General features: G+C 36.8%; 1 protein-coding gene across 1 annotated transcript in view; it reads left to right on the plus strand.

Moving 5' to 3' along the window:
* Positions 1-25,258, plus strand: part of SCN9A (sodium voltage-gated channel alpha subunit 9) — a 151,773-nt gene that overhangs the window by 74,451 nt on the left and 52,064 nt on the right. Inside the window, exons 8-17 of the mRNA XM_032637962.1 lie at positions 5,447-5,510; positions 6,955-7,096; positions 9,162-9,368; positions 11,089-11,376; positions 12,216-12,587; positions 15,351-15,480; positions 16,681-16,919; positions 18,942-19,115; positions 19,862-20,218; positions 23,273-23,749. Coding sequence (XP_032493853.1) covers positions 5,447-5,510; positions 6,955-7,096; positions 9,162-9,368; positions 11,089-11,376; positions 12,216-12,587; positions 15,351-15,480; positions 16,681-16,919; positions 18,942-19,115; positions 19,862-20,218; positions 23,273-23,749 — 2,450 coding nt within the window. The remainder of the gene's footprint in view (positions 1-5,446; positions 5,511-6,954; positions 7,097-9,161; positions 9,369-11,088; positions 11,377-12,215; positions 12,588-15,350; positions 15,481-16,680; positions 16,920-18,941; positions 19,116-19,861; positions 20,219-23,272; positions 23,750-25,258) is intronic.

A 25,258-nucleotide genomic window follows, 5' to 3' on the forward strand; every position in this document is an offset into this window, starting at 1 on the left:
CATGCAAGTGCCTTTGATAGAAGGAGATCAGGGAGTAAAGGTCAGGTGTTAATTCTCCTTAAATAATAAAGAGTCGTATACATCATTTTTTTTTTTTTTTTACTTTACTCAATGTGTTTTTTCCTGCTCACTGAGTAATATAAAGGCAAATAAAACCTAGCTAATATAGTAAAAGACTGTAAATAAAGAAAACTGAAAAAAAGGAAGCCTAAAACAAGAAAACTGAAGGGTTTCAAAGTAAAATTTTTAATGTATATATTTTTTACTACCAGCATTTGATGAGGAATGTAGCATATTTTCCTTTGCTTTTCTTTATTTTTTCAGCTTCTGATTTTTATTAATATGATCTTAAAAGTTTATTTCTAGTTTCCAAAGGATTTTATTTCTTAATTTATATACCATGCAAGTTATAGAGCTTACAGGTAATTGCTGACATTTGTACTCTGTTTTATGAATCAGTTTACAGCACTTACTTAAACTTGACTTTTTTTTAACTAGCATCATTACCAGTCCTTTTATTCTGAATCTTGGTCTCATTCCTGAGTTCATACTTTGAGTGATTTTTTTTTTTTTTTTAACTTTCTGGAATTGCTTCAAGCAATTTTTTTCAAAAGGAGTCGAAAAAGCTCTTGGATTTTGCAGTGTATCTTCATATTGGGTTCACACATGAGTGAATGACAGCTTAGCTAACAATGAAATTTTATACCACAATCTTCTCCCTCAACCCTATATATTATTCTTGATTTTCTTCTGAAATATAGTTTCACAGCAGAGATGATTGTGTTCAGTCCGAGTTTGGTTTCCTACCTGTTTTCTGTGTCATAGAAGCCCAGTCTCACTGCAATATTTTTTCAAGTATTCATCACATGGGTTTATTGAGTGCTTCCCTGAGCTAAGCATTGTACAAGTTTCTGGACCTGTAGCAGTGAGTATGATAACCTCAGCCTCTGCATCCACAGAGCTTATCTTCTAGGGAGAATGAAAGAGTAAAAGGAGGGGAACAGACAAATAAAAAATATTGCAAGTTATAACAAATGCTATGTGAAGAAAATAAATCTCAGGGGCTGAGATACCAACTAAATGAGAAGCCCTCTCTGAGGAGGTGGCATTTAAGCAGAGATGTAAAGGATAATAAGAAGCCATAAAATAGTGTAAGTGTAAATGGGAGCTGTTCCTTGAATTAGAAGGAAGAGCTTGTGGAAGAGCCCTGAGACAAGAAAGAGTACCATGTGTTTAAGGAATGGGAAAATAGCAGTGTGGTTAGACTTTAGCAAAGGAGAGGCAGAATGGCAACAGAGAAAGTTAGAGAAAAAGGCAGAGGTCATATCATGAAGAATGTCTTAGCCCATGGAAAGGAGCTTGGATTTTATTTTAAATGCAGTGGTTTTAATCACTTTACCATATGGGGAGCTGATTGGGTAAGAGTAGATGGTAGATTAGAATAAGGAAGACCAGTTAGGATGATGTTTCTATCATTCCAAACAAGGCAAGGTTGTGGTTTCATCTAGAGTGGCGGCAGAAAGTGAAAAATGTGAGTTCAAAATGACACCTATAGAACCCACTGATGAATTAGAGAGGAGAGAAGGGCTTGGGGAATCTCATCTACGTTTCTGGCACAGTAACTGGATAGGTGGCAATGGGAAGTGAGGGAAGAGTGGGCAGGTTTGTAGGAGAAAGTCTCTATTAACCAGTTAAAATTGAGATGTCATTGGGATATCCAAGTGGAGATAGGAAGTAGACAATTGGAGATTTAAGCATAGAGATCAGAGGAGATGCCTAGTTTGGAGATATACACTTCGAAGTAATCAGCAAAGGGAAAAGAAATGTACACACATACACACATCCTTTTGAAAATCCTCATGTTTATAAGTAGGTAGACAATGGGAAACCTGGTGTTTAAAGCAAATTTGGTGTTTAGAAGATGCTCATCTCCACAACCCTAATGTCTAGAAGGCAGGTAGAGAGGAGGACCCCAAAAAAGATGCAGCGAAAGAGTGTCCAGTAAAGCAAGAAGCAAAGATATAAGTAGGAAAATAAAGAGAAAAAAGTATGTTGAGAAAAGGGAGTGCTTGTGTTGAATGACGCTGCAAGATCAAGGATTAAGATCAAGATCAAGGATGATGAGGATAGAGAAATGTATATTAGCTTAAACAACATGGAAGTCATTAGAGAATTTCATGAGCAGATTTTATTAGAGTGGTAGGACACAAGGTTGGATGAAGGTGGTGACGGGTGAATAAGATGTCAGAAGGAAGAGAAGACAGTATGTGTAGACAATTCTTCCAAGAAATTTGGCTGTAAGGGAATCAGAATAACAGGGGCAATGGCCGGCATTTTTTAAAAGATGGATTTGATAGGGATATTTTTCTAGTGCTAGAAATGAATGAGTAGTAAAATATGGATTAATAATTCAGGAGAGCAGGGGAGAGCAAGTCCTTGAGAAAGTGGGAGAGCGAAGGGGAGAGACATCTCCACCATAGAAGCAGGAGGAAAGATGGAAGAGCAGGCTCCAGCGTAATCAGAGGAGGATTAAGTCAAGCCCAGTGGCTTTTTTTTTTTTTTTTTGGTACGCGGGCCTCCCACTGTTGTGGCCTCCCCCGTTGCGGAGCACAGGCTCCGGACGCACAGGCTCAGCGGCCATGGCTCACGGGCCCAGCCGCTCCGCGGCATGTGGGATGCTCCTGGACCGGGGCACGAACCCGTGTCCCCTGCATCGGCAGGCGGACTCTCAACCACTGCGCCACCAGGGAAGCCCAAGCCCAGTGGCTTTTATTTCCACAGAAAAATGTGAGATGGGCTCATTGGCTGGGAGTGCAAAAGAGGAATTCTTCTCTTGGTATTACATTTTCCCTTTACATGTTAACCTTAAATTCTCTTGAGGCTAATTATCCTAATAATTTACTGTTTATTTGTTTGGGAATTATTTTCAAGTGTTCTACAAGACCAGAGTGAGCTACTCCCATTGCTTCACCTTTCACCCTTCATGTATTGAATTGACTATGTTAGCCCTGCAACATGCCCGTACAGGCAGCTTTAGAGCCTACTTTTATAAAGCAGCTCCTCAGTGATTGGTAAATGTGAACTGGTATTTCTTTAAAGGATAACTCTAAAGTAATCCTTCCATAATAAAATATCTCAGAGGTTTATGTATAAAACGTTGCATGATCACCTCCTCCATCCTCATTCTGCCATGCCTACCCTCCCCAAGGCAACAGGATTTTCTGCAAAAAATGAACACTGAGAGTTTTCACCCCAAACTAAGAGGCCTAATTGGTTTATTTGTGTCTTCTAATATTTGTATCTTCTACATAAGACCAAACGATGGCATATAAGTCAGTTAGTCTTATCTGAAGTTGTTTAATAAGAGCTGCTGCTCTTTTAGCATTGATGTAGAAAGTGTGGGTCACTGTGTTAAGTGTTTTACATGCCATAGCCTATTAATACTAATTCAGCAGCTCTACAAAGTAGGTGTTCTTATCCACATTTTACAGATGCAGAAGCTAAATCTTAAAGTGATAAAGTAATTCACCTACATAGGAAGGGGTAGAAACAATATTCAAATCCAAGTACATCTGACTTCAAAGTCTTCGTTCTGCTGTTACTCCAGAGCCTCCTAGAAATTACATCTTTATTTATTTATTTATTTATTTATTTATTTATTTATTTTTTTTTTTTTGCGGTACGCGGGCCTCTCACTGCTGTGGCCTCTCCCGTTGAGGAGCACAGGCTCCAGACGCACAGGCCCAGCGGCCATGGCCCACGGGCCCAGCCACTCCGCGGCATATGGGATCCTCCCAGACCGGGACACGAACCCGTGTCCCCTGCATCGGCAGGCAGACTCTCAACCACTGCGCCACCAGGGAAGCCCCTTTATTTATTTTGACTTGAGCCAGATAGGAAGTTGGGCTCTTATTAAAAAAATTCTTTTTGTCCTTTATACCTTTACTGTATAGGTTTGGATCAGCCCCCTGTATTAAGAATAAGTCATTATAGTAAATAAAGGAAGAGTTATGAGTTCCTTTACACCTGAAAATGGGCACAGAGGGTACCATGAAAGGGGAAAATGTACATTTATTTCAGTTCTGTATCCTCAACATCCAGAACTTAGTAAGTCCTAAATAGATGTTGATTGGTGAGTAAACAATGAGAGAATTTCAGAAAATAAATTTCCTTCACTTATAGTGTTGCCTTGCCAACTGTACCCTTCTGGAATACTTGGGGCTGAGCTGGGGGCTCTTTTCCTTCTCGTTTCCCTCCCCTTCCCCCAGCTCCACTTTCTGGGTTAACTCATCAGGTCCCATGGCCTGACGATGACGCCCATCTTTGTATCTCCATAGTTGATACCTTCACTGACCTCAAGACTCATATCAATCCAGTCACTTACTTGACAAATATAATTTAATACCTAATAATCATCTCACGTGGAGCACAGCTAAAACGGAGCTCCTGGTTGTCCTTCAGGCCATTCTGTGCCCCACTCTTCCTTATCCCAGTAACTGGTACCACTCTTGACCAGCTGATACATCCTTGTGTCTCCTCTCTTCCACATACCCCACATGCACTCCGTCAACACATCCCGTCCGCTTGATTCTATCCCCTTCTCTCCGTATCCATGGCTACTCTCTGAATCGTAGCCATGTCACCTGTCACTGTAGTCACTTAGCTTGTATCCCTGCTTCCACACTTGCCCTCCTATAGTCCATAGTCCACAAAGCAGCCACAGCAACATTCAGAAATGTTAATTATTGTCTCACATCTCTACTTCCTACTTCTATTACTTCCTATCACACTTACAATCCAAACTCCTTTCCATGGCATGCAAAGCCTTGCTACGTGGCCCCGGCCTACCTCTGACACCACAATCCTCCCCACTCACTGCACTATACCTGGGCTGGCCATTTTGCTTTTTTGTTTCCATATACCAACTTCATTTCTACCTTGGGGTTTTGCTCTTCGCTCTTCACTCTGTCAAGATGTCTCACGAGGGTCCTCGAATGGCTGGCTTCTCTGTAGCATCTAGGTTCCAGCTCGAATGTCATCTCTTTAGAAAAGACTTCCCTGACCACATTTTGTCACGTTGTCTTAATTTATTTTCTTTAGGGCATTTATCCCAATGTGAAAATACCTTGTATATTTACTTATTTACTTGTCAAGTGTCTTTCTCCATTCCCAACCTCCACCCTTACCTAAACATAAAGAAAGCTTCATAAACTTGATGATCTTATTTATCATGTTTGTCATCATATTCACTGCCTGGCCCATAAGAGGTTATCGACAAATATTTGAAGGAAAATATATAAGAATACAATAAATAAATGAATGCCTATTGCCTGGCACTGGGCCTGAATATGTTTGTAAATATATCTATATTAATTAACTGACCTGCTGTGTCACTCTTAAAGCTTACACTCCATAATGTTATATTGTTCAATTTCTTCCTGAACAGAATATTTTTATTACTTGGAGGGATCCAAAGATGCTCTCCTTTGTGGTTTCAGCACCGATTCAGGGTACGTAATATTTGTTTTCAGTTTAGTCCAAAGGCTGGGGGAAAAAAGAAAAATCAAACTCAATTAGTTTGCTAATAAGAACCTTTGATTCTATATTATTTTCATATATTTCATGGCATTTTTTGACTCATTCTGTCCCACAGTGAGTCCAGAGTTTAAAACTTTCATGGTTAATGCATACCATACATTTGAAAGCAATACTTTGAGGTAGTGCTTGAATTAAAACAAGATACAAATCATATACATCCTAAGAAAGTAGAAAAAAATTACTTCCAAAAAACCCCACCAAAAGTTGGATGGATAGTTTCCAGCCTTCTTTCTGGGAAGAAGAGTGACAAAATCAACTTTTCTTTCCATCCCCAAATTATTCTCCCATCAAGTATGGTTCATAGGTGACAGAATGCAGTGACAGTTTGGCCACTCTAAACAAAAGGATCCCATGGACTGGGGTAAAGATATTTTAAGAATGTCGTATTTATGTAAGTACCCATTTTGTTCTTTCTCCCACACGCCGACTTTATTTCTGCTGCAGGGCCTTTGTTGTTGCACTGCCCCCTGCCCAGGAGGAGGCTCTGGGTACAGTGGGAACATAAAAACAAACAAGATAAGGTTGCTGCTCCTAAAGACACCTCAGAACACTGTGTTTATTTGACATCATGGATACCAATCCACTAACTTTAAAGAGAAAAAGAGTCTTAAACTAGAAATCTCTATGTACTTACACAATTGTTATCTATTGACTGTTCTTGATTCTAATTCACCTCAAGAATAATTTGGGGAGACAATTTTATTCGAGGCCTATATATCAATCTTTATGGGTACAAGAACTACTATATGACAGCTGGTGAAAGTTTCCAAGTCTTAATGATTGATGTTGATGATGATACTAATAGCAGCTACCATTTATTAAATGCTTTCTATGTGCAGGAACTAGGCTAGGTAATTTGCATACATTATCTTCTTTAAACTTAATAACAGTCCTAACCTTTGGAGGTTGAAGGAAAATATATAAGAATATATATATATTATATATATAAGAATATATATAAGAATATATATTATATATATATAATATATATTTATATATAATATATAATATATGTTATATATTTATATATAAATAATATATAATATATTTATATATATTATATATATATATATTTCCTTCAACTCTTAACCTTTGGAGGTAGGTATTATTATCTTGTCTCACAGAAAGAAAGAACCCGGCCTTGGAGAATTTAAGTAATTTGACAAAGTCAACAACTAGTAAAAAGTAAGGATGGGATTCAAACCCAGTTCTTGCTGACTCCAAATAATGTGTTCTTAATCATTATTCAATATTGTCCCCCTGGAAAGGAAACCTTGAGTTTCCGACTTCTCTGTAGTACCCTTTAGCTTGCATCCTGAAGGTACTCTGACTTGTGATATCCTTTTTCACATGTAGTCAGTGTCCAGAAGGGTACACCTGTGTGAAGGTTGGCAAGAACCCTGATTATGGCTACACGAGCTTCGATACTTTCAGTTGGGCCTTCTTAGCCTTGTTTCGGCTAATGACCCAGGATTACTGGGAAAACCTTTACCAACAGGTGAGTGCCAAGAGAAACATTGCATTCATTGCACAAAAATCTGATGTATGTTCCCTACCAGCCTTATATATGAGATGTTTTATTCAATTTAGAATGGAGAAAACTCTATTGTCTTAGTACTAAAATAGACATGTTCTATTTCCAGCACTATTAGAATGGATAGTTCTTAAATCATAAATTATTTTCTTACTCTTCTGGGCTTTTTGATCTCTAGATCTCTTTCCCCCTTTCTGAATATAGCATCCCACGGGGTCCTAGGTAAATAGCAAGAAATATACTGTAATGTTCTCTCACAGCACTCCTACACATGCTATGCTTTCCACACTTGCCTCCCTGCCTGCAGTGCCCTAAACACCAGGCTCTCCTGTGCTCACTGTTCTTTATTTTGTGCACTCCCATGTACAGTTGTTCTGGACTGAATAGTATCTCCCCCAGATTCATATGTTGAAGTCCTAACTCCCAATACCTTAGAATGACTATATTTAGAGTTAGGGCCTTTAAAGCAGTAACTAAAATGAGGCTATTAGGGTGGGTCCTAAACCTATCTGATGTCCTTATAAGAAGGAAGCATTAGGACATGAGTAGAGATACACACACACAGAGAGAAAATACCTTGTGATGACTCAGTGAGAAGGTAGCCATCCACAAGCCAAGGGGAGAGACCACAGGAGAAACCAAACCTGCCAATACTTTGATCTTGGATTTCAATCCCCTAGGACTGAGAAAATAAATTTCTGTTGTTTAAGTTACCCAATTTATAGCATTTTGTTATGGCAGCCTGAGCAAACTAATATGAGAATGGAAGACTCAATTCATGTCTCTGAGTTTTTCTCTCTCAACTCACTTGTTCCTTCTTCTACACTTCCATGCCCTTTGTTCTTCAGTTTATAGCATCCATCTCTTGTACTGGAATTCTTCATTCATGTGAACATCTCCTCTCTAACTTACATGTGATCCTCTTGGGATTGTGGCTCTATCTTTTCACCTATATGTTATCAGTACCCAACCCCAAGAGGAAGGAGATCAAAAATGATTATTCTATATTATAAAAAATAACGAATCACTTCTCAAATTGCTACAGATTCTTCTTTTGGCCTGTTTTATGTCTGTTTAATTTCTGAGAATATTATAAATGAATGCAGAAATTATATAAAAATCTTACTTCACAGGAAAAAAAAGAAATACAAGTGACTTTTTAAGTATGCAAAAAGATACTCACCTTTACTGCAAATTAAAACTGGAGTGACATATAACTTTTCACCTGTCGGAATGACCAAAATCAAAAAGTTGATCAAAGGAGAGATACTGTCTGACTAGATGTGGGGAGGTAGACTTTCTCACACATTTCTGGGAACCACTGGAGAAGATATCATGGCAATTTCTATGAAAATTAAAATGAATATAACTGTTGACCTAAGAATTCCACTACAAAGAATTTATCCAAAAGAAGAAATCAGTAACAACAGTAACTGATAGAAAAGGCAATTGAGTTACCATGCATCAGCTATAGAATAAAGAGACTTATTTTTCATTTAATATCTGTTTGTACCATTTGAATTTTTTACCATGTATTACATTTAAACATTTTTAATAAATGTTGATTTAAAATACATAAAAGATGAATGCATAAATTCATATAATAAGGCTATCTACCTTGTGTTAACATAATCATTAATACTTCTTAAAGGTATGATTTTATCAGTAAATGATACTATGGAAATTGTCTAGTCCTATAATTTGAAAATGAGTAAAGCAGCTAGTTTTTGAGTAATTTTCAGATTAAGGGAGAAAAAATCCAGGGTTATTATTATGCTTACTAATAGTCAAGAATCAAACTTAATTTCAGTACAAGCTTAATTAATTGCTATATCTTTTGTACTGAAAAAGTGTGTATTTTAATACTGATTGTTTTCGATGAAGATACAATTTTATTCCTTTGTATTTTTGATAACATGAGAGTATACAGAGCTGTACGATTTACATACCTAATATGCCATTCAAGTTGAAATGATTTACCAAAAAAACCCTTTGTGTTATTAAAATAATAATTACCATTTTTCCCTAGACACTGCGTGCTGCTGGGAAAACCTACATGATCTTCTTTGTTGTGGTGATTTTCCTGGGATCCTTTTATCTAATAAACTTGATCCTGGCAGTGGTTGCTATGGCCTATGAAGAACAGAACCAGGCAAACATCGAAGAAGCTAGGCAGAAAGAGTTAGAATTTCAACAGATGTTAGATCGACTTAAAAAAGAGCAAGAGGAAGCTGAGGTATTGTTATTTGATTTAAAATTCTTCCTAGAAGTAGAAAAGCAGCGGAAACAGCAGAAGCCCTGTGGCCTATGCTCAGCCTTCCCCGGGGAGATTTTCCTTCCTGGTTTCCTTTCATTTTTATAAATGAAAACTGAATTTTCATTCTGGTGTGGTCAAAGGAAGCAATTCTGGATTGAGTTAGAACTGACATCTGCCCCATTCCACCTTCCCACATAATCAGCTCACTCCAGCAAGGAGAATGTTCTAAACTCTTCCTCCTAAACCTGTTACTCACAATTCCTCTGTGTGCATGGCATTATGCAAAGTCCCAGAACGTATATGATGTATTTCCCCAGAGTAACAATTGTACACAAATGTTTAGGGAAAATTATTTGATGTTAAAGTTAGATACTCTGTGGGGTAGAAAGCAAAATGTTCATCAGTTTTGGTTAATGTTGCAAGGATTTTAAGATAACGTGTGAGATGTTAAGAAAATCATACTTATGATTGTGGCCACAAATTCTTGAGGATTTCTCCTTACTCCTCCCTCCAAAGGGGTATTTCAGTGGAAAAGTTTGAGGAGGCTTGTACTAAGAGAACCAAAATTTCAAATATTCCACACGTGTTTGGAATATTTGACCTAGCAAATCTCTTCAAGCAATCTAACCTATTTGGGGGAGGGTAGTAATCTGTGATGCGGAGAAACTTTGAAGCAGAAAGATGTTCAGGACAGTATTTTAATAATATTAAAAATCAGAAAGCATTTAAATTTCCAAAAATTAGAAAATGGTTAAGAGGACTATCAAAAAAAAAAAAAAAAAAAAAACAAAAAAAAAAAAAACAAAAAAAAAGAGGACTATGATATGTTTGTGTCGTGGAGTATTATTTGGCCATAAAATGATGTGTTTTAAGAATATTATGACAGGAAAAGGTATTAATATAACAATATATTAAGTTGTAGAATACAAAATAGAATATAGGGTACAAACAATTTAAAAATTATATATATAAAGAGTGGAAGAAATGTTAACACCAATTATTGCTAGGATGTAGGTTTCTGACTGATTTTTGTTTTTTATTCACAATATCTTTATTTTCCAAATTTTTACAAGGATTATTTTATTTTAATAATAAAAATTTAATTTTTATAAAAGGGGTAGCACTAGGCTATCCCAGGAATTTCCTAGAGAACCCCTAAAAGGCTCTTTCATTTTCTTGAGATATTATTCTGTAATGATTCATTTTATTTGCAAACAATTCATTCTTCATTAAAGTATAGCTGTACCTGAATTTATTGATAATATTGAGTTAATTACCCGAACAAGATATACAAATGAATTATCACATGGTTTATGTGTTTTATGACCCAGAATTACCTAAAATTAAAACTTTTACATGGTTTATGTGTTTTATGACCCAGAATTACCTAAAATTAAAACTTTTACGTATACAATTTAAAATTCCACATATACTACTTAAATTGCTTTACTATATAGTAATAGTATGTAATAGTTTAATTCCAAGGCACAGTATGGCTTTATTACAATGCAGGAGAAGCAATAAACATATATTTTGTAAGCTCTCTATTCAGAGTGCAAAGAAAACGACATTACTTCCCTTACAAGGGACGTGATTACATGAACAGTGTAACTGAATTTGTAGTAAACAGGTGCCCCATAATAGGGTTTCCCAGACTTTGGAAATGACTCACTGTGTGTGTAACCTCTTGGTGCAACAGGCAATAGCAATGGCAGCAGCTGAATATACAAGCATTGAGAGAAGCCAGATAATGGGCCTCTCTGAGAGTTCTTCTGAAACATCCAAAATGAGCTCTAAAAGTGCTAAAGAAAGAAGAAACAGAAGAAAGAAAAATAATCAAAAGAAACTCTCCATTGGGGAAGAAAAGGGAGATGATGAGAAATTGTCCATATCGGAATCCGAGGAGAGCATCAGGAGAAAAAGTTTCCACCTTGGTGTTGAAGGTCATAGGCGAGCACGTGAAAAGAGATTTTCTACCCCTAACCAGGTACCACTGACACCGTCACATGCATATCACCAGAGGTGGCATCATAGAACAAAGTGTTCTGAGGGAAGGGACCTCAGGAGAGGAGTGAATTGTTGTAGCCACTGACTACAGAACAAGCCCCACATCTTGCCAATGCCATGGACTGGCTTCACCTCAGTCCTACCTTTCTCAACCTTCATGTACCCTCAGTCCCCCATGATTGTTTACTCTCACCTACATGCCCTATATTTTCATTGCTTTATTACTTGTTACACATGGTTTCCTCTAAGTGGGATGATTTTCTTCCTTGTTTGCCTCCTGGCATAGGACCACCCATTCTTTATCCATTAGCTTAGGTGCCACCCATCCACAAAGATTCCTCTGTCCTCTCCACTCTTCCCAATCTGCTCTTCAGTTACCCACGCAGAATTCCTATCCTTTTTATCTACATCATCATTTAAAATTTCTATCTTCTACTACTTAAGTCTGTAAGACCCTTCCAGATACATACAAAATAAAAGTCCCTGCCTTCAAAGATTTCATAATCTGGTTGGGGAGACAGAACTTGAATACATGTGATATCAATAAAAAGAAATATGACAAGAGCAGTCCAAGCTAGTTTTAAGGTAACGACCCTGTCATACCCATTTTCCATTATTCACTATGCCTACCACCTTGTCCTGTATATAGCAAGCACTAATGTTTATTCAATTAGATACTTCCAAAGAATATGCAGTTTCATTTAAACCTGTACAGAGCCACCTGCCCTCAAGCCAGTGGTCTCAGTGGAAGTTATGGGAAATGAACTTCTGTTTTGGGGTGCTTCAGCAGATACGTGTCATCTCTTATTTTTTCTGCAGTCACCACTCAGCATTCATGGCTCCTTGTTTTCTGCAAGGCGAAGCAGCAGAACAAGTCTTTTTAGTTTCAAAGGTCGAGGAAAAGATATTGGATCTGAGACTGAATTTGCTGACGACGAGCATAGCATCTTCGGGGACAACGAGAGCAGAAGGGGCTCACTGTTCGTGCCCCACAGACCTCGGGAGCGGCGCAGCAGTAATATCAGCCAAGCCAGTAGGTCCTCCCCAGGGCTGCCGGTGAACAGGAAGATGCATAGCGCCGTGGACTGCAATGGTGTGGTCTCCTTGGTGGATGGACCCTCAGCCCTCATGCTCCCCAATGGACAGCTTCTGCCAGAGGTGATAATAGATAAGGCAACTTCTGATGACAGTGTAAGGACGTTTTAAATACCTCAGGCGTGGCTCGGCCCTTACTCTTGCATCCATCAGTCTCTCTGCTGGAGGTGCCTTCTCTCTGGTCCTGTGAATGCCTCTGCATCTTGCAATACCTTTTATGTTAGAAACACACCTTTAACTGATGAACATATTCCTCATACTATTGTTATAGGTATCTAATTCCAAGATATTTAAAACCCCATTTTTGAAAAAAGGTACTTATCTACTGTTACTGTACTTGATTATGAATCATCCCCTTAGAAAACAATTTATAAAAGATCTATATATCAGCACAAAGTGCATTGATAATGCTGATCTTATTAGTTGATAATAGGTCCCATGTCTCTAAGGAAATTTGGATTATTTGTCACCTACTGCTATTTTTTTCAAGTCACTACTTAATATATACCTTATTGCAAGGATCTTATTTGAGTTGTTAATAATCAATAATAGTAATAATAATAGCAGACACATTAGTATTTACAGCAGCCCTATGAGGTGATATATTATTATCCCTGTTTTACAAATGGGGAAACTGAGGCACAGGGAAATAAAGCAGTTTGTGCAAGGTCACTCAGCTAATAAATGGTAGTCCTAAAGTTCAAACAGAGACCCTCTATTTCAAAGCTTGTGCTTTTAACCACCATACTTCCTCTCCAATGTGTGGTAGGCTTCTTGGAAATAATTTAGAATAACTGTGCTTTTTCCCATACATAAATGAAACTTACTGTTTTCATTAAAAAACAACAAAACTCTTTTATCTGGAATCTATGAATAAAAACATAATATCCAAAACACATACAGAAATGCAAACGTATATATATAAAGACAAAAACAAAACACCTTTCCAAAACAACAGTTTCAAGAGTTTAGGAATCATTGAGTGGTTTGAGAAAAGGGTGTGATGAGGCTTGAAAGTCTTTCTGGTTTATGGAGTATCTAGGTAACCTCTTAAGGCCACTCACTATGTTTCACTGCATTACTCAGTATCAGCAAGGCTTTGACCTTGAACTTGGGCTACCTGTTCATAAATTCACAGTTGCAGACAATGTAGTATTTCAAGTGAGAATAAAGTTCCATCAGACCCATGGCCACACACATATTTTCGTTTGGTTTGAAAGAATGCATGTGCTTTTAGGTCACCTGTGACCTCTATGCTTGCACAATACAGCTTCAGCCCTCTGTGAAGGTGTTTTTCCTTATCAAACAAGCATGTTAAATTTCCATAGAATCAGATCTTTGTTGTGTTTTGCTTTTCAACAATGTGTATTACCTGTAAAAGATTATATAATGTGTATCAGACTTGGAGATTAGTTCCTATTTTTAAATGAAATGTTTCATTTAATACTTTATTTTTACCCACAGAAAAATCAGTAGCACTCTAAATCCTGAAACTAAAACTACAAAACTTGAGTAATTGGTGGATACTGTAAGATTCAATAGAAATGCAAAACATAATAGTGTGGAATAATGTACAGTTTAGATGAAAAGATTGCATGAGAAATAATATAAACGTGACACCTGAGACATGTCTACATGGAGAACAAATTATTTAATCAACACAGCTGATTGTTTGGGGGAAAAAGAAATCTCTGCTTCTGGAAAGTCAGTAAATTAGAGAGTATATCAGAGAAAACATGGTTATAGAAAGATTTCTATATAAAGCCACCTGCAGATATGTGTGTGTGTCTTTGCACATACACATACCTGCATACATACACACATACATATATTTTTGCCTGCTTGTCAATGTTTTAATATATACACAAATATAACTATATCTAAACAACTGTACAACTTTACAACTCTAGATCTGTGTATCTATATATATGTAGAATGGTGTGTGCGTGTGTATACACATGTACATACATACCACACACAACTAGATAGATAGATGATAAATGTAGACTTGTATAGTTGTTTGTATGTATATATATGTGTGTGCATGTGTGTGTGTGTGTGTATTGTTGGCCTGCACTGAACTGGCATAGTGTTTTAACTTTGAATTAGTTGCTAAGATTTAGAAATAAGACATCTTCACATAAAAATGGGTATACCTGGTAAGACTGAGCTCATATTCCTGCATAGCAGCAATCCTTTAGAGCTGGAGAGTGGTCACCTCTTTTAGATGGAGCTTATATTCTCCATTTTGCTACAGTTTCCATCAGTCTTAATTGTCCTTTTCCAACTGAGCCATTTATCCTCATAGCCTCAGAGCAGTTCATGAGATCTTCCTTGGCAGTGAGAAACAATCATTACAGTTGCCTCTGTTATTGCTGAACTTTAACAAAGAATAACTACAGAAATTTAATTTAACCTAGAAATCTAGGTTCTACCCCTTTATACACACGCCACTTACAACAATTGTTTAGCTGTTTACACGTAGGATTCTTACATAGTAAAACTATCTGAATAAATTGGAAACCCTGAAAGATAGATAATGATAGTGAATTTAACAATGAAAGCAGCTCATTTTATTTTTTATTTCCTAAGTACTAACTCATTTAATACTCATAGCAAGATTGTAAGGCAAGTGCTATGGTAATCCCCATTTTACCAATGATGAAATGGAGACAGAGAGGTTAAGTAACTCTCCTATGATACACAGCCTGTAAGTAGCAGAGCCATGATTCAAATCAACAATCTAGACTCTACTTTTAATTATTCACTACAACTATGTGAGGAAGATTTTATTTTCTACCTATAATTTATTAGAATTCCATTCTTAAAACTGTAATTAATCATCTTTTTTTTTTTCAGGGTACAAACAATCAAATACACAAGAAAAGACGTTCCAGTTCTTACCTCCTCTCTGAGGATATGTTAAATGATCCCAATCTCAGACAAAGGGCAATGAGTAGGGCAAGCATATTAACAAACACTGTAGAAGGTACGGAATAATATTCTCTTTACCATACAGATTTTTAACAAAATTCAGGTAAGTCCTTGTCAGCCTTAAATAGATATAGCAAGTTCTTAGAAAGAATTCAAAGAATATAAAATGGTTTATAAACAATGGTAAGGCTAACCAATGGACACTAAAGGAATTGTCTTTATGTGCTTAAAAAGTGGATAAAGTTATTTGTGATTAAAGACAGGCTTTGGGTGATATGCCTTTCAAAGATAGATAGCTTTATGGTACTAAATGAAGAAAGGGAGGTTAACCCAGGCCTGTGTGGTTCTCTCACTATGTATTCTTCGAAACTTTACCTAGTCTCTTGGAATTGATCATCTTTCTAAAATGTGAGAAAATAATACAAACTTCCAGGTGTTTATACATTGCTGCCTCTGAGCACCTTCTATAAAATTGCAAAATGGTAATATGTGACATGACATCTGTTAAGATTGTGATCCAAAGGAATTAGAGAAAGCAGTTCAGAGAATATGATGTGAATAGTAGTGGTCGGTCAAAGGGTGGCAATTTTAAAAATGTATTGGCTCCCACCTTCTCTCCCCACAATGTGCCCCAGGTCTTACCTTGTCCACGGGCTACCACCTCATCCCCCGATATACCCATGATGGGCCCAGTCAAAGTTTTCACCCACCTCCTAAATTTATGATGAGAACTAAATGGGCTAATGCTGTTTAGTGCCTATTGCATGAGTCACTCTATAAATTATTTCCAGTCTCTTGGTTCTGGGATTGTTTTCACCTGTGAACTAGCAAGAGCTTTTCCTGGAGAGAGTAGAAGTGTGTTATTGTTGTAATGGGTTAAGGACACAGGGGAAAGTATGTATACTGGTATACATACATTTATCTTAAAAATATACATATCTCCATTAAGAAAACATCATTTCTCTTGTTTACTGTCACATGTTAAGTATATGTTTCTCTCAGAGATATCCATATCTGCTCTCATTCATTAATTTCACTGCCTTCTCCTTGGTTGATCTAGTAAATGAATGTGTGATCTAAGATTTTTATGTAACATGCTATGCTTTCATAGAAACAGTACTGTTAAATTTGCAAAGTCTAAACAGAAGACTTGTTTCAGTGTTAAAGTATACTGCTGATTTGTATCTGGTGAGGAATAAAAAGTATACAATATGCAAATGATTGACTTGGTGTTCTCTGTTGTTTTTTCTCCCAGAACTCGAGGAGTCCAGACAAAAATGTCCACCTTGGTGGTACAGATTTGCACACACATTCTTGATCTGGAATTGCTCTCCATATTGGATAAAATTCAAAAGACTTATCTATTTTATTGTAATGGATCCTTTTGTAGATCTTGCTATTACCATTTGCATAGTTTTAAATACTCTGTTCATGGCTATGGAACATCACCCAATGACTGATGAATTCAAAAACGTGCTCACTGTGGGAAATTTGGTAAGTCTCTTAATGTGAGTTATGTTCCCAGAGCTGCTCTCTTTGTTTGTCATGATTGTCGTTTCTTTTTTTGAAGTCAGATGGATATTTAGTTAGGTAATTAGGCATCTCCAGAATTCACAGTATGAATCATTGTACAGAGTCAAGTTTCTGGTGATAGTTACTATTTTTAAATAATTTTGCAGTAATATTGAGGCCTATAAATAACAGTACTATTTCCATAACGAGTCACATCTTGGGAGTTGATAGTGTGTTCTGTTCTTCTGCTGGCATGTCTCTTAGCAGCAACACTTTGAAAATTTGATACTTCCTTACCCATTTTATAATTACACTGCAGCTTCCTTGTGAGTACATACCCTACATGTTTTCAGAAAAGCTATGGATACTTTGTTTTGACATAATAGGTAAAGAATCTAGACCTTTGGAGGCCCAAAGTCCTGAGTTTGAATCCTGGTTTTGCCTCTTACTCGTTATATGACCTTGGGAAAATGTTTTAATATCTATAAGCTTTAATTTTCTCATTTATATAATTATAATATTTTATAAAATAATAATAATTCTTTAATATAATGATAATAATAATTTATATATCATATTATTGAAAGGAATAAAAACTTTCTACTTATCATCCTGGCATATAGTAAGTACTCAACAAATCAAACCTATTGTCATCATCACCATCATGCTTTCAATGAATCAGCAGAAAAAAGCCTTAAGAACAAGAATATTTAGAAACCAGAATGATTAAACTAGACACAGAAGACATAAGGGCAGACTAGAAGGATTCTAGTAGGAAAGTTGATGCTCTTTAATGTGCAGTGTTGATCACACTCAAGTTAATTAATGCCTTACGGCAAATAGAAAGTGCTAGTTTCCAATAATCTGCATGAACCAGGCAGAAGTACTATTTCACAGCCAAAAGGTCCCAACTTATGACTCCTCATAAATCATAAAAAACTCTGGATGTCTTTGCAAATGTCTGTATAAGATAATTTTACTTTTGCCGTGGTCCCAAACCAATTGATCTTTGAAGTCAAAGAGTGTTTCTGAGTTGATCGTCTCTAAAATTTCTTATGAATATTCCCAGTCAGGATGTTTAAAACTCATGTGCTCTAAGTTAGCATTCTTCTTTCTCTGTATTCCTCACTGGAAAAAGGCAGGACTGTCTAGTTTCTAATTGTTGGTGAGGTCCAGATTATGAAAATCAGTACCTTCTTACTGAGTTGGCTGCATCACTGTGAATCCAAAAAAGACTCACCATGTTTCTTGTCTATAACTACAATCCCAAGTCTGGGTGGTCCCTGCTAGTCTTCCTGATGCTGCATTGTTTTAAAAATGACTCACGCAGTTATAGAGCTAACTATTTCCCTTTGAACCTTCTTTGCTCAGTTTCTTTGAATCAAATTGTACCCGAATGATTCATAAGTCTTTCACTGTTGCCTTTTTAAATGAGTCCTTTGATGCCATGTCATGAATTAATGATGTTTTGTGATGCACTTTCGTGTCAAAGCTTTGGCAGTCTTACTTTACCTGCTACTGTATCAATTAAATACTTTTTCCTTTACTGATAAATCTTTAAAGAGTGAGTCAATTTGTTCTTTATTACCCTAAGAGTAGTCAGACCAGAAAAGCCTGGTTCAAAATTTTTGTATCAGTCTGTTTCCTTTATATTATCTTCCAGAATAACTTGTTGACCCACAAAACTTGTTTTGCAAAAATTGCCTGTGTTAATTTTCTAAGGTTTTATTTATCTGAAATTTTAGTATGCTTTTCTATGATGCTATCTAAAGGTGATAAGAGCTGATAGGTGAGTTAGAGCTTCATAACCCTTCGATGCTTGTATTAGAGCTATAGGACTAGCGATACTTGGTTTGTAGGATTGAATGAAATAATAATATGTTTATAAAGTATCTAGCACATTGTCTGAAACACAGTAAATGCTAAACATATAGTCATTATTATCGTTAGCTTGATTCCATACCTTCTAATAATACTAGAAAAATATTATATTTTTTCATGTAGGTCTTTACTGGCATCTTTGCAGCTGAAATGGTTTTAAAACTAATTGCCATGGATCCATATGAGTACTTCCAAGTAGGATGGAATATTTTTGACAGTCTTATTGTGACTTTAAGCTTAGTGGAGCTTTTTCTAGCAGATGTGGAAGGATTGTCAGTTCTACGATCATTCAGACTGGTAAATATAGACCAACCTTACCATTATATTCTGTATATAAAGGGGTGTTTCTTTGGTTTTGCATTATTATTATTTAAAACTTTTGGAGGTTTGAATCAAAAGACAAGATTAGGTCTCAGTATCTAGTAAAATAAAGCCCATTCAGTAACATGTACTTAGAGCTCAAAATCACAGAGATATCTTAATTTTAGGATCTTGAAGACATATTCAGTTGTATGCTAGTATAATGGTAGGGCGATGATTTATATCGCAATAAGCTTATGGTTTATAGAATTTCAACCATTATAATATGTTCAGTACTTTGTGTATTTGATAATTAAAGATTATACCCTCAAAATTGTTCTCTGATATCAAAAATATTAAAAAGTAAAGACTTTCTAATGCTTTTTTCCTCTAACATGTTAGGCTTTCTCCCTATGTCAGCATGAAAAAAATTATGAAAGTATCAGAAAATAGAATTAAGGATAAATTTTCAATTTAAAGGATATAATATCTGATAGAGGTTCTATAACAATCCTGAACTAAAATTACAGTTCCTTCAAAATTTGTGTGGTAATTATATGGTAGCAAGTATAACAAAATAACAGGAATATTGAGAGTAGATCAAAATGAAAAGTAGAAATAATCGATTTTAGCTAGGTAATAATGACAATATTTTAGAACTAAATTTTGGAACAAAATTCAAGCTTGGAAACATTGAGAACTTTTTCATAAAAATTAATATTAAGCTTTGTGTTGACTTTTAGCTCCGAGTTTTTAAGTTGGCAAAATCTTGGCCAACACTGAACATGCTGATCAAGATCATTGGTAACTCAGTGGGGGCTCTGGGTAACCTCACCTTGGTGTTGGCCATCATCGTCTTCATTTTTGCTGTGGTCGGCATGCAGCTCTTTGGTAAGAGCTACAAAGAATGTGTCTGCAAGATCAGTGAAGACTGCACACTCCCACGCTGGCACATGAATGACTTCTTCCACTCCTTCCTGATTGTGTTCCGAGTGCTGTGTGGAGAGTGGATAGAGACCATGTGGGACTGCATGGAGGTCGCTGGTCAAGCCATGTGCCTTATTGTTTACATGATGGTCATGGTCATTGGAAACCTGGTGGTATGTAATCTGATGTTCATACATTTAAAATTCTCCATAGAAAATTTTATATGATGATATGATCAGTTACTTTTATAATTATAGGATTAATTAGATCTAAAACTGTTAATTATAATGGAATATTGACTTTTAATTCAATGAAGAACAGAAAAGAAAATGAAATATTGTCTACATTTCTGTGCCAGATAACCTATATTTATATTTTTCACAATATTTATTTTAATGGAAAGTTTTCTATTTTATTCTTTCATTTTGATAGTGATGTCATATGAATTACATCTGTGGTTTTCATGTCTCTTAAGTGTTGATTCCAATGTGAAGCTATACTAGTAAATAGAATATGATTAAATTAACAATAACAAAAATGAAGTTATAGTGGAACAAGGCAAATGGAAGGACTAGTCCTGCTCTGTTAAAGTCACATATAAGACTAGCACCTATAACAAGTATCAGCAAACAATATGGCCCATGGGCCAAATCCCACACACTGCTTGTTTTTGCATGGCCCTGCAAAACTGAAATGTTTTTTACATTTTTAAATTGTTCAAAATAAATAAAGAAAAATCTTTTTTGGCACATGGAAATTATATGAAATTCAAATTTCAGTTTCCATAAGCAAAATTTATTGAAACACGGACATGCTCATTCATTTACATATTGTCTTTGGCTGTTTTACTCTATACAGACAGGTCTGAGTAGTGTCCATAGAGATTCTTTGTCCTACAAAACCTAAATAATTTATTATCGGGCCCTTTTACAGAAAAAGTTTGCCCACCACTGCTCTATAGCATCTCTTTTACAAGTGATCTGCTTCTCCATTAGTGTTTTCCTAGCTTGTATGCCTTCACTGTTTGTTTCCTCCTTTCTTATACGTACCTGTTGGTAGGAATTTTCAAGCTTAGAGGCAGGAGATAATTGGGATAAGATGCTCTTCAATGACTCAATTCAATTTTCAAAGCCACCATGTTGGTTTGGTTTAGTTGGTCAACCTAGCATCAGACTCTTCATCAGGTATCCCAGGAGGTTGTCTGTGATAATAGCCATATGGTTAGTACCTTCACTCCCCACTGGCTTGAATATAAGTTGCTCATTTTTTTTGTCCTTGCAGCCCACATGCCAACTTGAAAGTTGCTAAGAGAGTAGACTTATATGTTCTCACCACAAGAAAATAATGGTAATTATGAGACATGATGGAGGTATTCCCTAATATATAAGGATATCAAATCAACATGTTGTACACTTTAAACTTACACAGTGTTGTATGACAATTAATCTCTCAGTAAAGCTGGAAAAATGAAATCTAATTAAAAATTTGAAGGAAAAAAAGAAATCTATTAACATTTGCATTGATTAGGGAGACTAAAGGGTAAAATGAGCCCTTGGCTTCCCATCAACATTCCTATTAAAACATACACATAAACAAACATGCATTTCATAGTGAAATATATTTTTCATTGACAATAAAAACCAAAATGAAAATAACCAATTCTGAATTCCTTAATGATTCATCAAATTGTTTTCTATGCTTTTCTTTTCCCCCTCCCTCTCAGATTCTTCTCTTAAACTAGACATATTAACACAGACATTTTTTTTTTTAATGTTTATTTATTTATTTTTGGCTGTGTTGGGTCTTCATTTTTGTGTGTGCGCTTTCTCTAGTTGCAGCGAGTGGGGGCCACTCTTCATCGCCGTGCGTGGGCCTCTCACTGTCGCGGCCTCTCTTGTTGCAGAGCACGAGCTCCAGACGCGCAGGCTGAGTAGTTGTGGCTCACGGGCCTAATTGCTCCGCGGCATGTGGGATCTTCCCAGACCAGGGCTTGAATCCATGTCCCCTGCATTGGCAGGCAGATTCTCAACCACTGCGCCAGGGAAGCCCAACACAGACATTTTTAACTTGTGCTTTTCTACTTACATTTCTGAGAAATTGTTTTAGGTGTGACCAAAATCAGGGGTGAGTCCCTTTTCCTCAGTTTGGTCTAATTTTGATTGTTTAAATATGAGGTAGATGTTTTTGGCCATGAAGAGACTTAAATGAAAGTTTATTTCAATTATCTTTTTGTTTTTTATATAAAACACTTTTAAAATATGATTTACGTATTTTCAGCCCTCTGTAAGAATTCTTTTTTTTTTTTCCACAATGTTCAGTTCACCTGGACCCTTACCTCCAGGAGGAAAAACAGAAATAGTTTGCACACAAACAGAACTTTGCTTCAAGTCGGAGTTGTCTTGACCTGGAGTTGTCTGGGGCGAAAATGATTGGCATTGAAGCCACCCAATCATAATGCCATCGTCTCATTTGAATTGGGTTCAATGGGCAGGTCTTTTTCTTTGCTTTAAAAGCTTCATTAAGGGACTTCCCTAGCAGTCCAGTGGTTAGGACTCCATGCTTCCACTGCAGGGGGCACGGGTTTGATCCCTGGCCAGGGAACTAAGATCCCGTATAACACACGGTGCAACCAAAAAAAAAAAAGCCTCATTAAGTTGCAAGTTGGCAAAAATCTCGGACAGAATAAATATTTTATTACAGGTGCTCTGCAAGTATTATGTGTTCCATTTGTTGTAATAAGTGACATTTATCTCCTGGGAAAAGTGAACACAGATCTTGGCTTAAGTTACCTTCAGCACAATAGACACTAGTCACAATTTTCTTGTTCTACTTGTTTCTCACAGGTAACAAATATCAATTAAAGGTAGTGTTAGAAGAGCTATTTAGACCCATAAAAGGGAATTTGGACAAGGGATTCCCGCTGTAGAAAGGAACTTAGGAATGACATCCTGGTAATGGTGAGGGAGCATTCTCTTTGCTTCTCATACCCTTTAAGGGTATGGCTGATCTCTGTTCTCCAGAGTTCACAGAAGCTCAGACATGGAGAGACTGATGAGGACTCTAGCTTCTCCTCTACACCTATCATATGTTCTCATCTATGGGTGAAGAAGTGCAGGGCTCTTCATTGCTGGTTTGGATTTCGGCCTGTATTTCAGAAAACTGCACTTATTTTCGTTTTTATTTCCTGTCTCCCTTTTTCTCCACACCCTATCCCCACCCTGACATAGGTCCTCAACCTATTTCTTGCTTTATTATTGAGCTCATTTAGTTCAGACAATCTTACAGCAATTGAAGAAGACACTGATGCAAACAACCTCCAGACTGCAGTGGCTAGAATTAAGAAGGGAATAAATTATGTGAAACAAACCTTACGTGAATTTTTTCTAAAAGCATTTTCCACAAAACCAAAGATTTCCAAAGAGATAAGACGAACAGAAGATCTAAATTATAAGAAGGAAAACTACATCTCTAACCACACACTTGCTGAAATGAGCAAGGATCACAATTTTCACAAAGAAAAAGATAAAACCAGTGGTTTTGGAAACAGCATGGACAAATACTTGGTGGAAGAAAGTGATTGTCAATCATTTATTCATAATGCCAGCCTCACAGTGACAGTGCCAATTGCACCCGGGGAATCTGATTTGGAAATTATGAATACTGAGGAACTTAGCAGTGATTCAGATAGTGAATACAGCAAAGGGGTAAGATTGTTTTATACACATTTTGTTTCATGTTATTAACTAGTACGAAATGAGTTAAAATTTCAGATTTTTTGCTGTCCTAAGTTTATTCTAATATTGCATACTAATGAGTAGTTTGTGTGTATGTGAATTTATACTGTAGCTTCCTGAAGGTTCATATGGTAAGGTTTTACTTACTGTTCTTCATAACTGATATAATCCATTTAGCGAAATTTGAAAGTACCAGGTATCTTTAAGTCTTCCCTTCCTTTATTCCCTGTTTGTTATCAGTTGTAAAGTCATATACCTTTCACAGTGTCTGTAGAATCCACAGCTCTTGTTCATCACCTTTCCCTTTGCCCTCTCTACTTCTTGCCGAAACCATTCCACGTGGATTCCCCACTGGTGTCTCTGCCTCCATTTTCCATCTACTCTAATCCACTTGTTTGATTAATTTTACTTAGGTTCAATCCTAATCATACTTCTCCTTTGAAGTATCCTTGATCCCCAACGTAGATTTGAATTGTGGACCATACATAAAGCCTTCACACCATGGCCCTGACCAGCTGTCTCTCCTGGGCTTGCTAGGGCTCCTGTGCCTGAACCAAGCCAGTTTCCTTCTGGGCCACATACACTCACAACCTGCATGATTTTGCTTGGGGTTTCCTTCTTCAGTCAAAATCCTAAACACGTACTTCAAGTCATAGCCCTCAGCTTCCTCGCGTGTAAAATTACTAGCCCTTACAGCATAGGGTTAGGTGAGGGTTAAATGAATTAACACATGTAGGATGCTTAGAACAGTACTCAGAGTGCTCAGAAGTGGTAGCTGTTGCATCATTCCTAGTTTCTCTTCAAACAGATATGATCTCATTTTTTTTTTTTTTTTTTGCGGTACGTGGGCCTCTCACCGCTGCGGCCCCTCCCGCTGCGGAGCACAGGCTCCGGACGCGCAGGCCCAGCGGCCACGGCCCACGGGCCCAGCCGCTCCGCGGCACGCGGGATCCTCCCGGACCGGGGCACGGACCCGCGTCCCCTGCATCGGCAGGCGGACTCCCAACCACTGTGCCACCAGGGAAGCCTGATATGATCTCATTTTGAACCCCACACAATTTTATGCCTTTTCCTAGATTTATTATTTAGCCTTGTATCTTAATTTTTTTGAGAAATTATTGTATGCATCAAATAGTACTGTAAACTCATTGAAAACGGGAAACTTTTATTAAAACTTTTTTTGTATCCTCCTTCCCCACACCTGGTTGCATATATCCAGAGCATTATTGAGCTGTATTTTTATTAATATGGAATATAATAATCATAAGTGAGTTTTATCACAAAGCATTTTTTATGGCATCTCTTTAAAGTTTTAAGATATCACTTTAAAATACTTTTCCTTTCTTTAGGTCATATTTGAAAGTATTTGACAGGTATTTCCCAAACATCTTCTGTCTTCTTAACCTTATATCAAGAACTATCCTCCATGAATTTATAGTGGATTTTGGAACAAAGATACACAGCTCTGTGTGTGTGTAT

The sequence above is a fragment of the Phocoena sinus genome, chromosome 7, assembly GCF_008692025.1.
Source record: "Phocoena sinus isolate mPhoSin1 chromosome 7, mPhoSin1.pri, whole genome shotgun sequence".
Taxonomy (NCBI): domain Eukaryota; kingdom Metazoa; phylum Chordata; class Mammalia; order Artiodactyla; family Phocoenidae; genus Phocoena; species Phocoena sinus.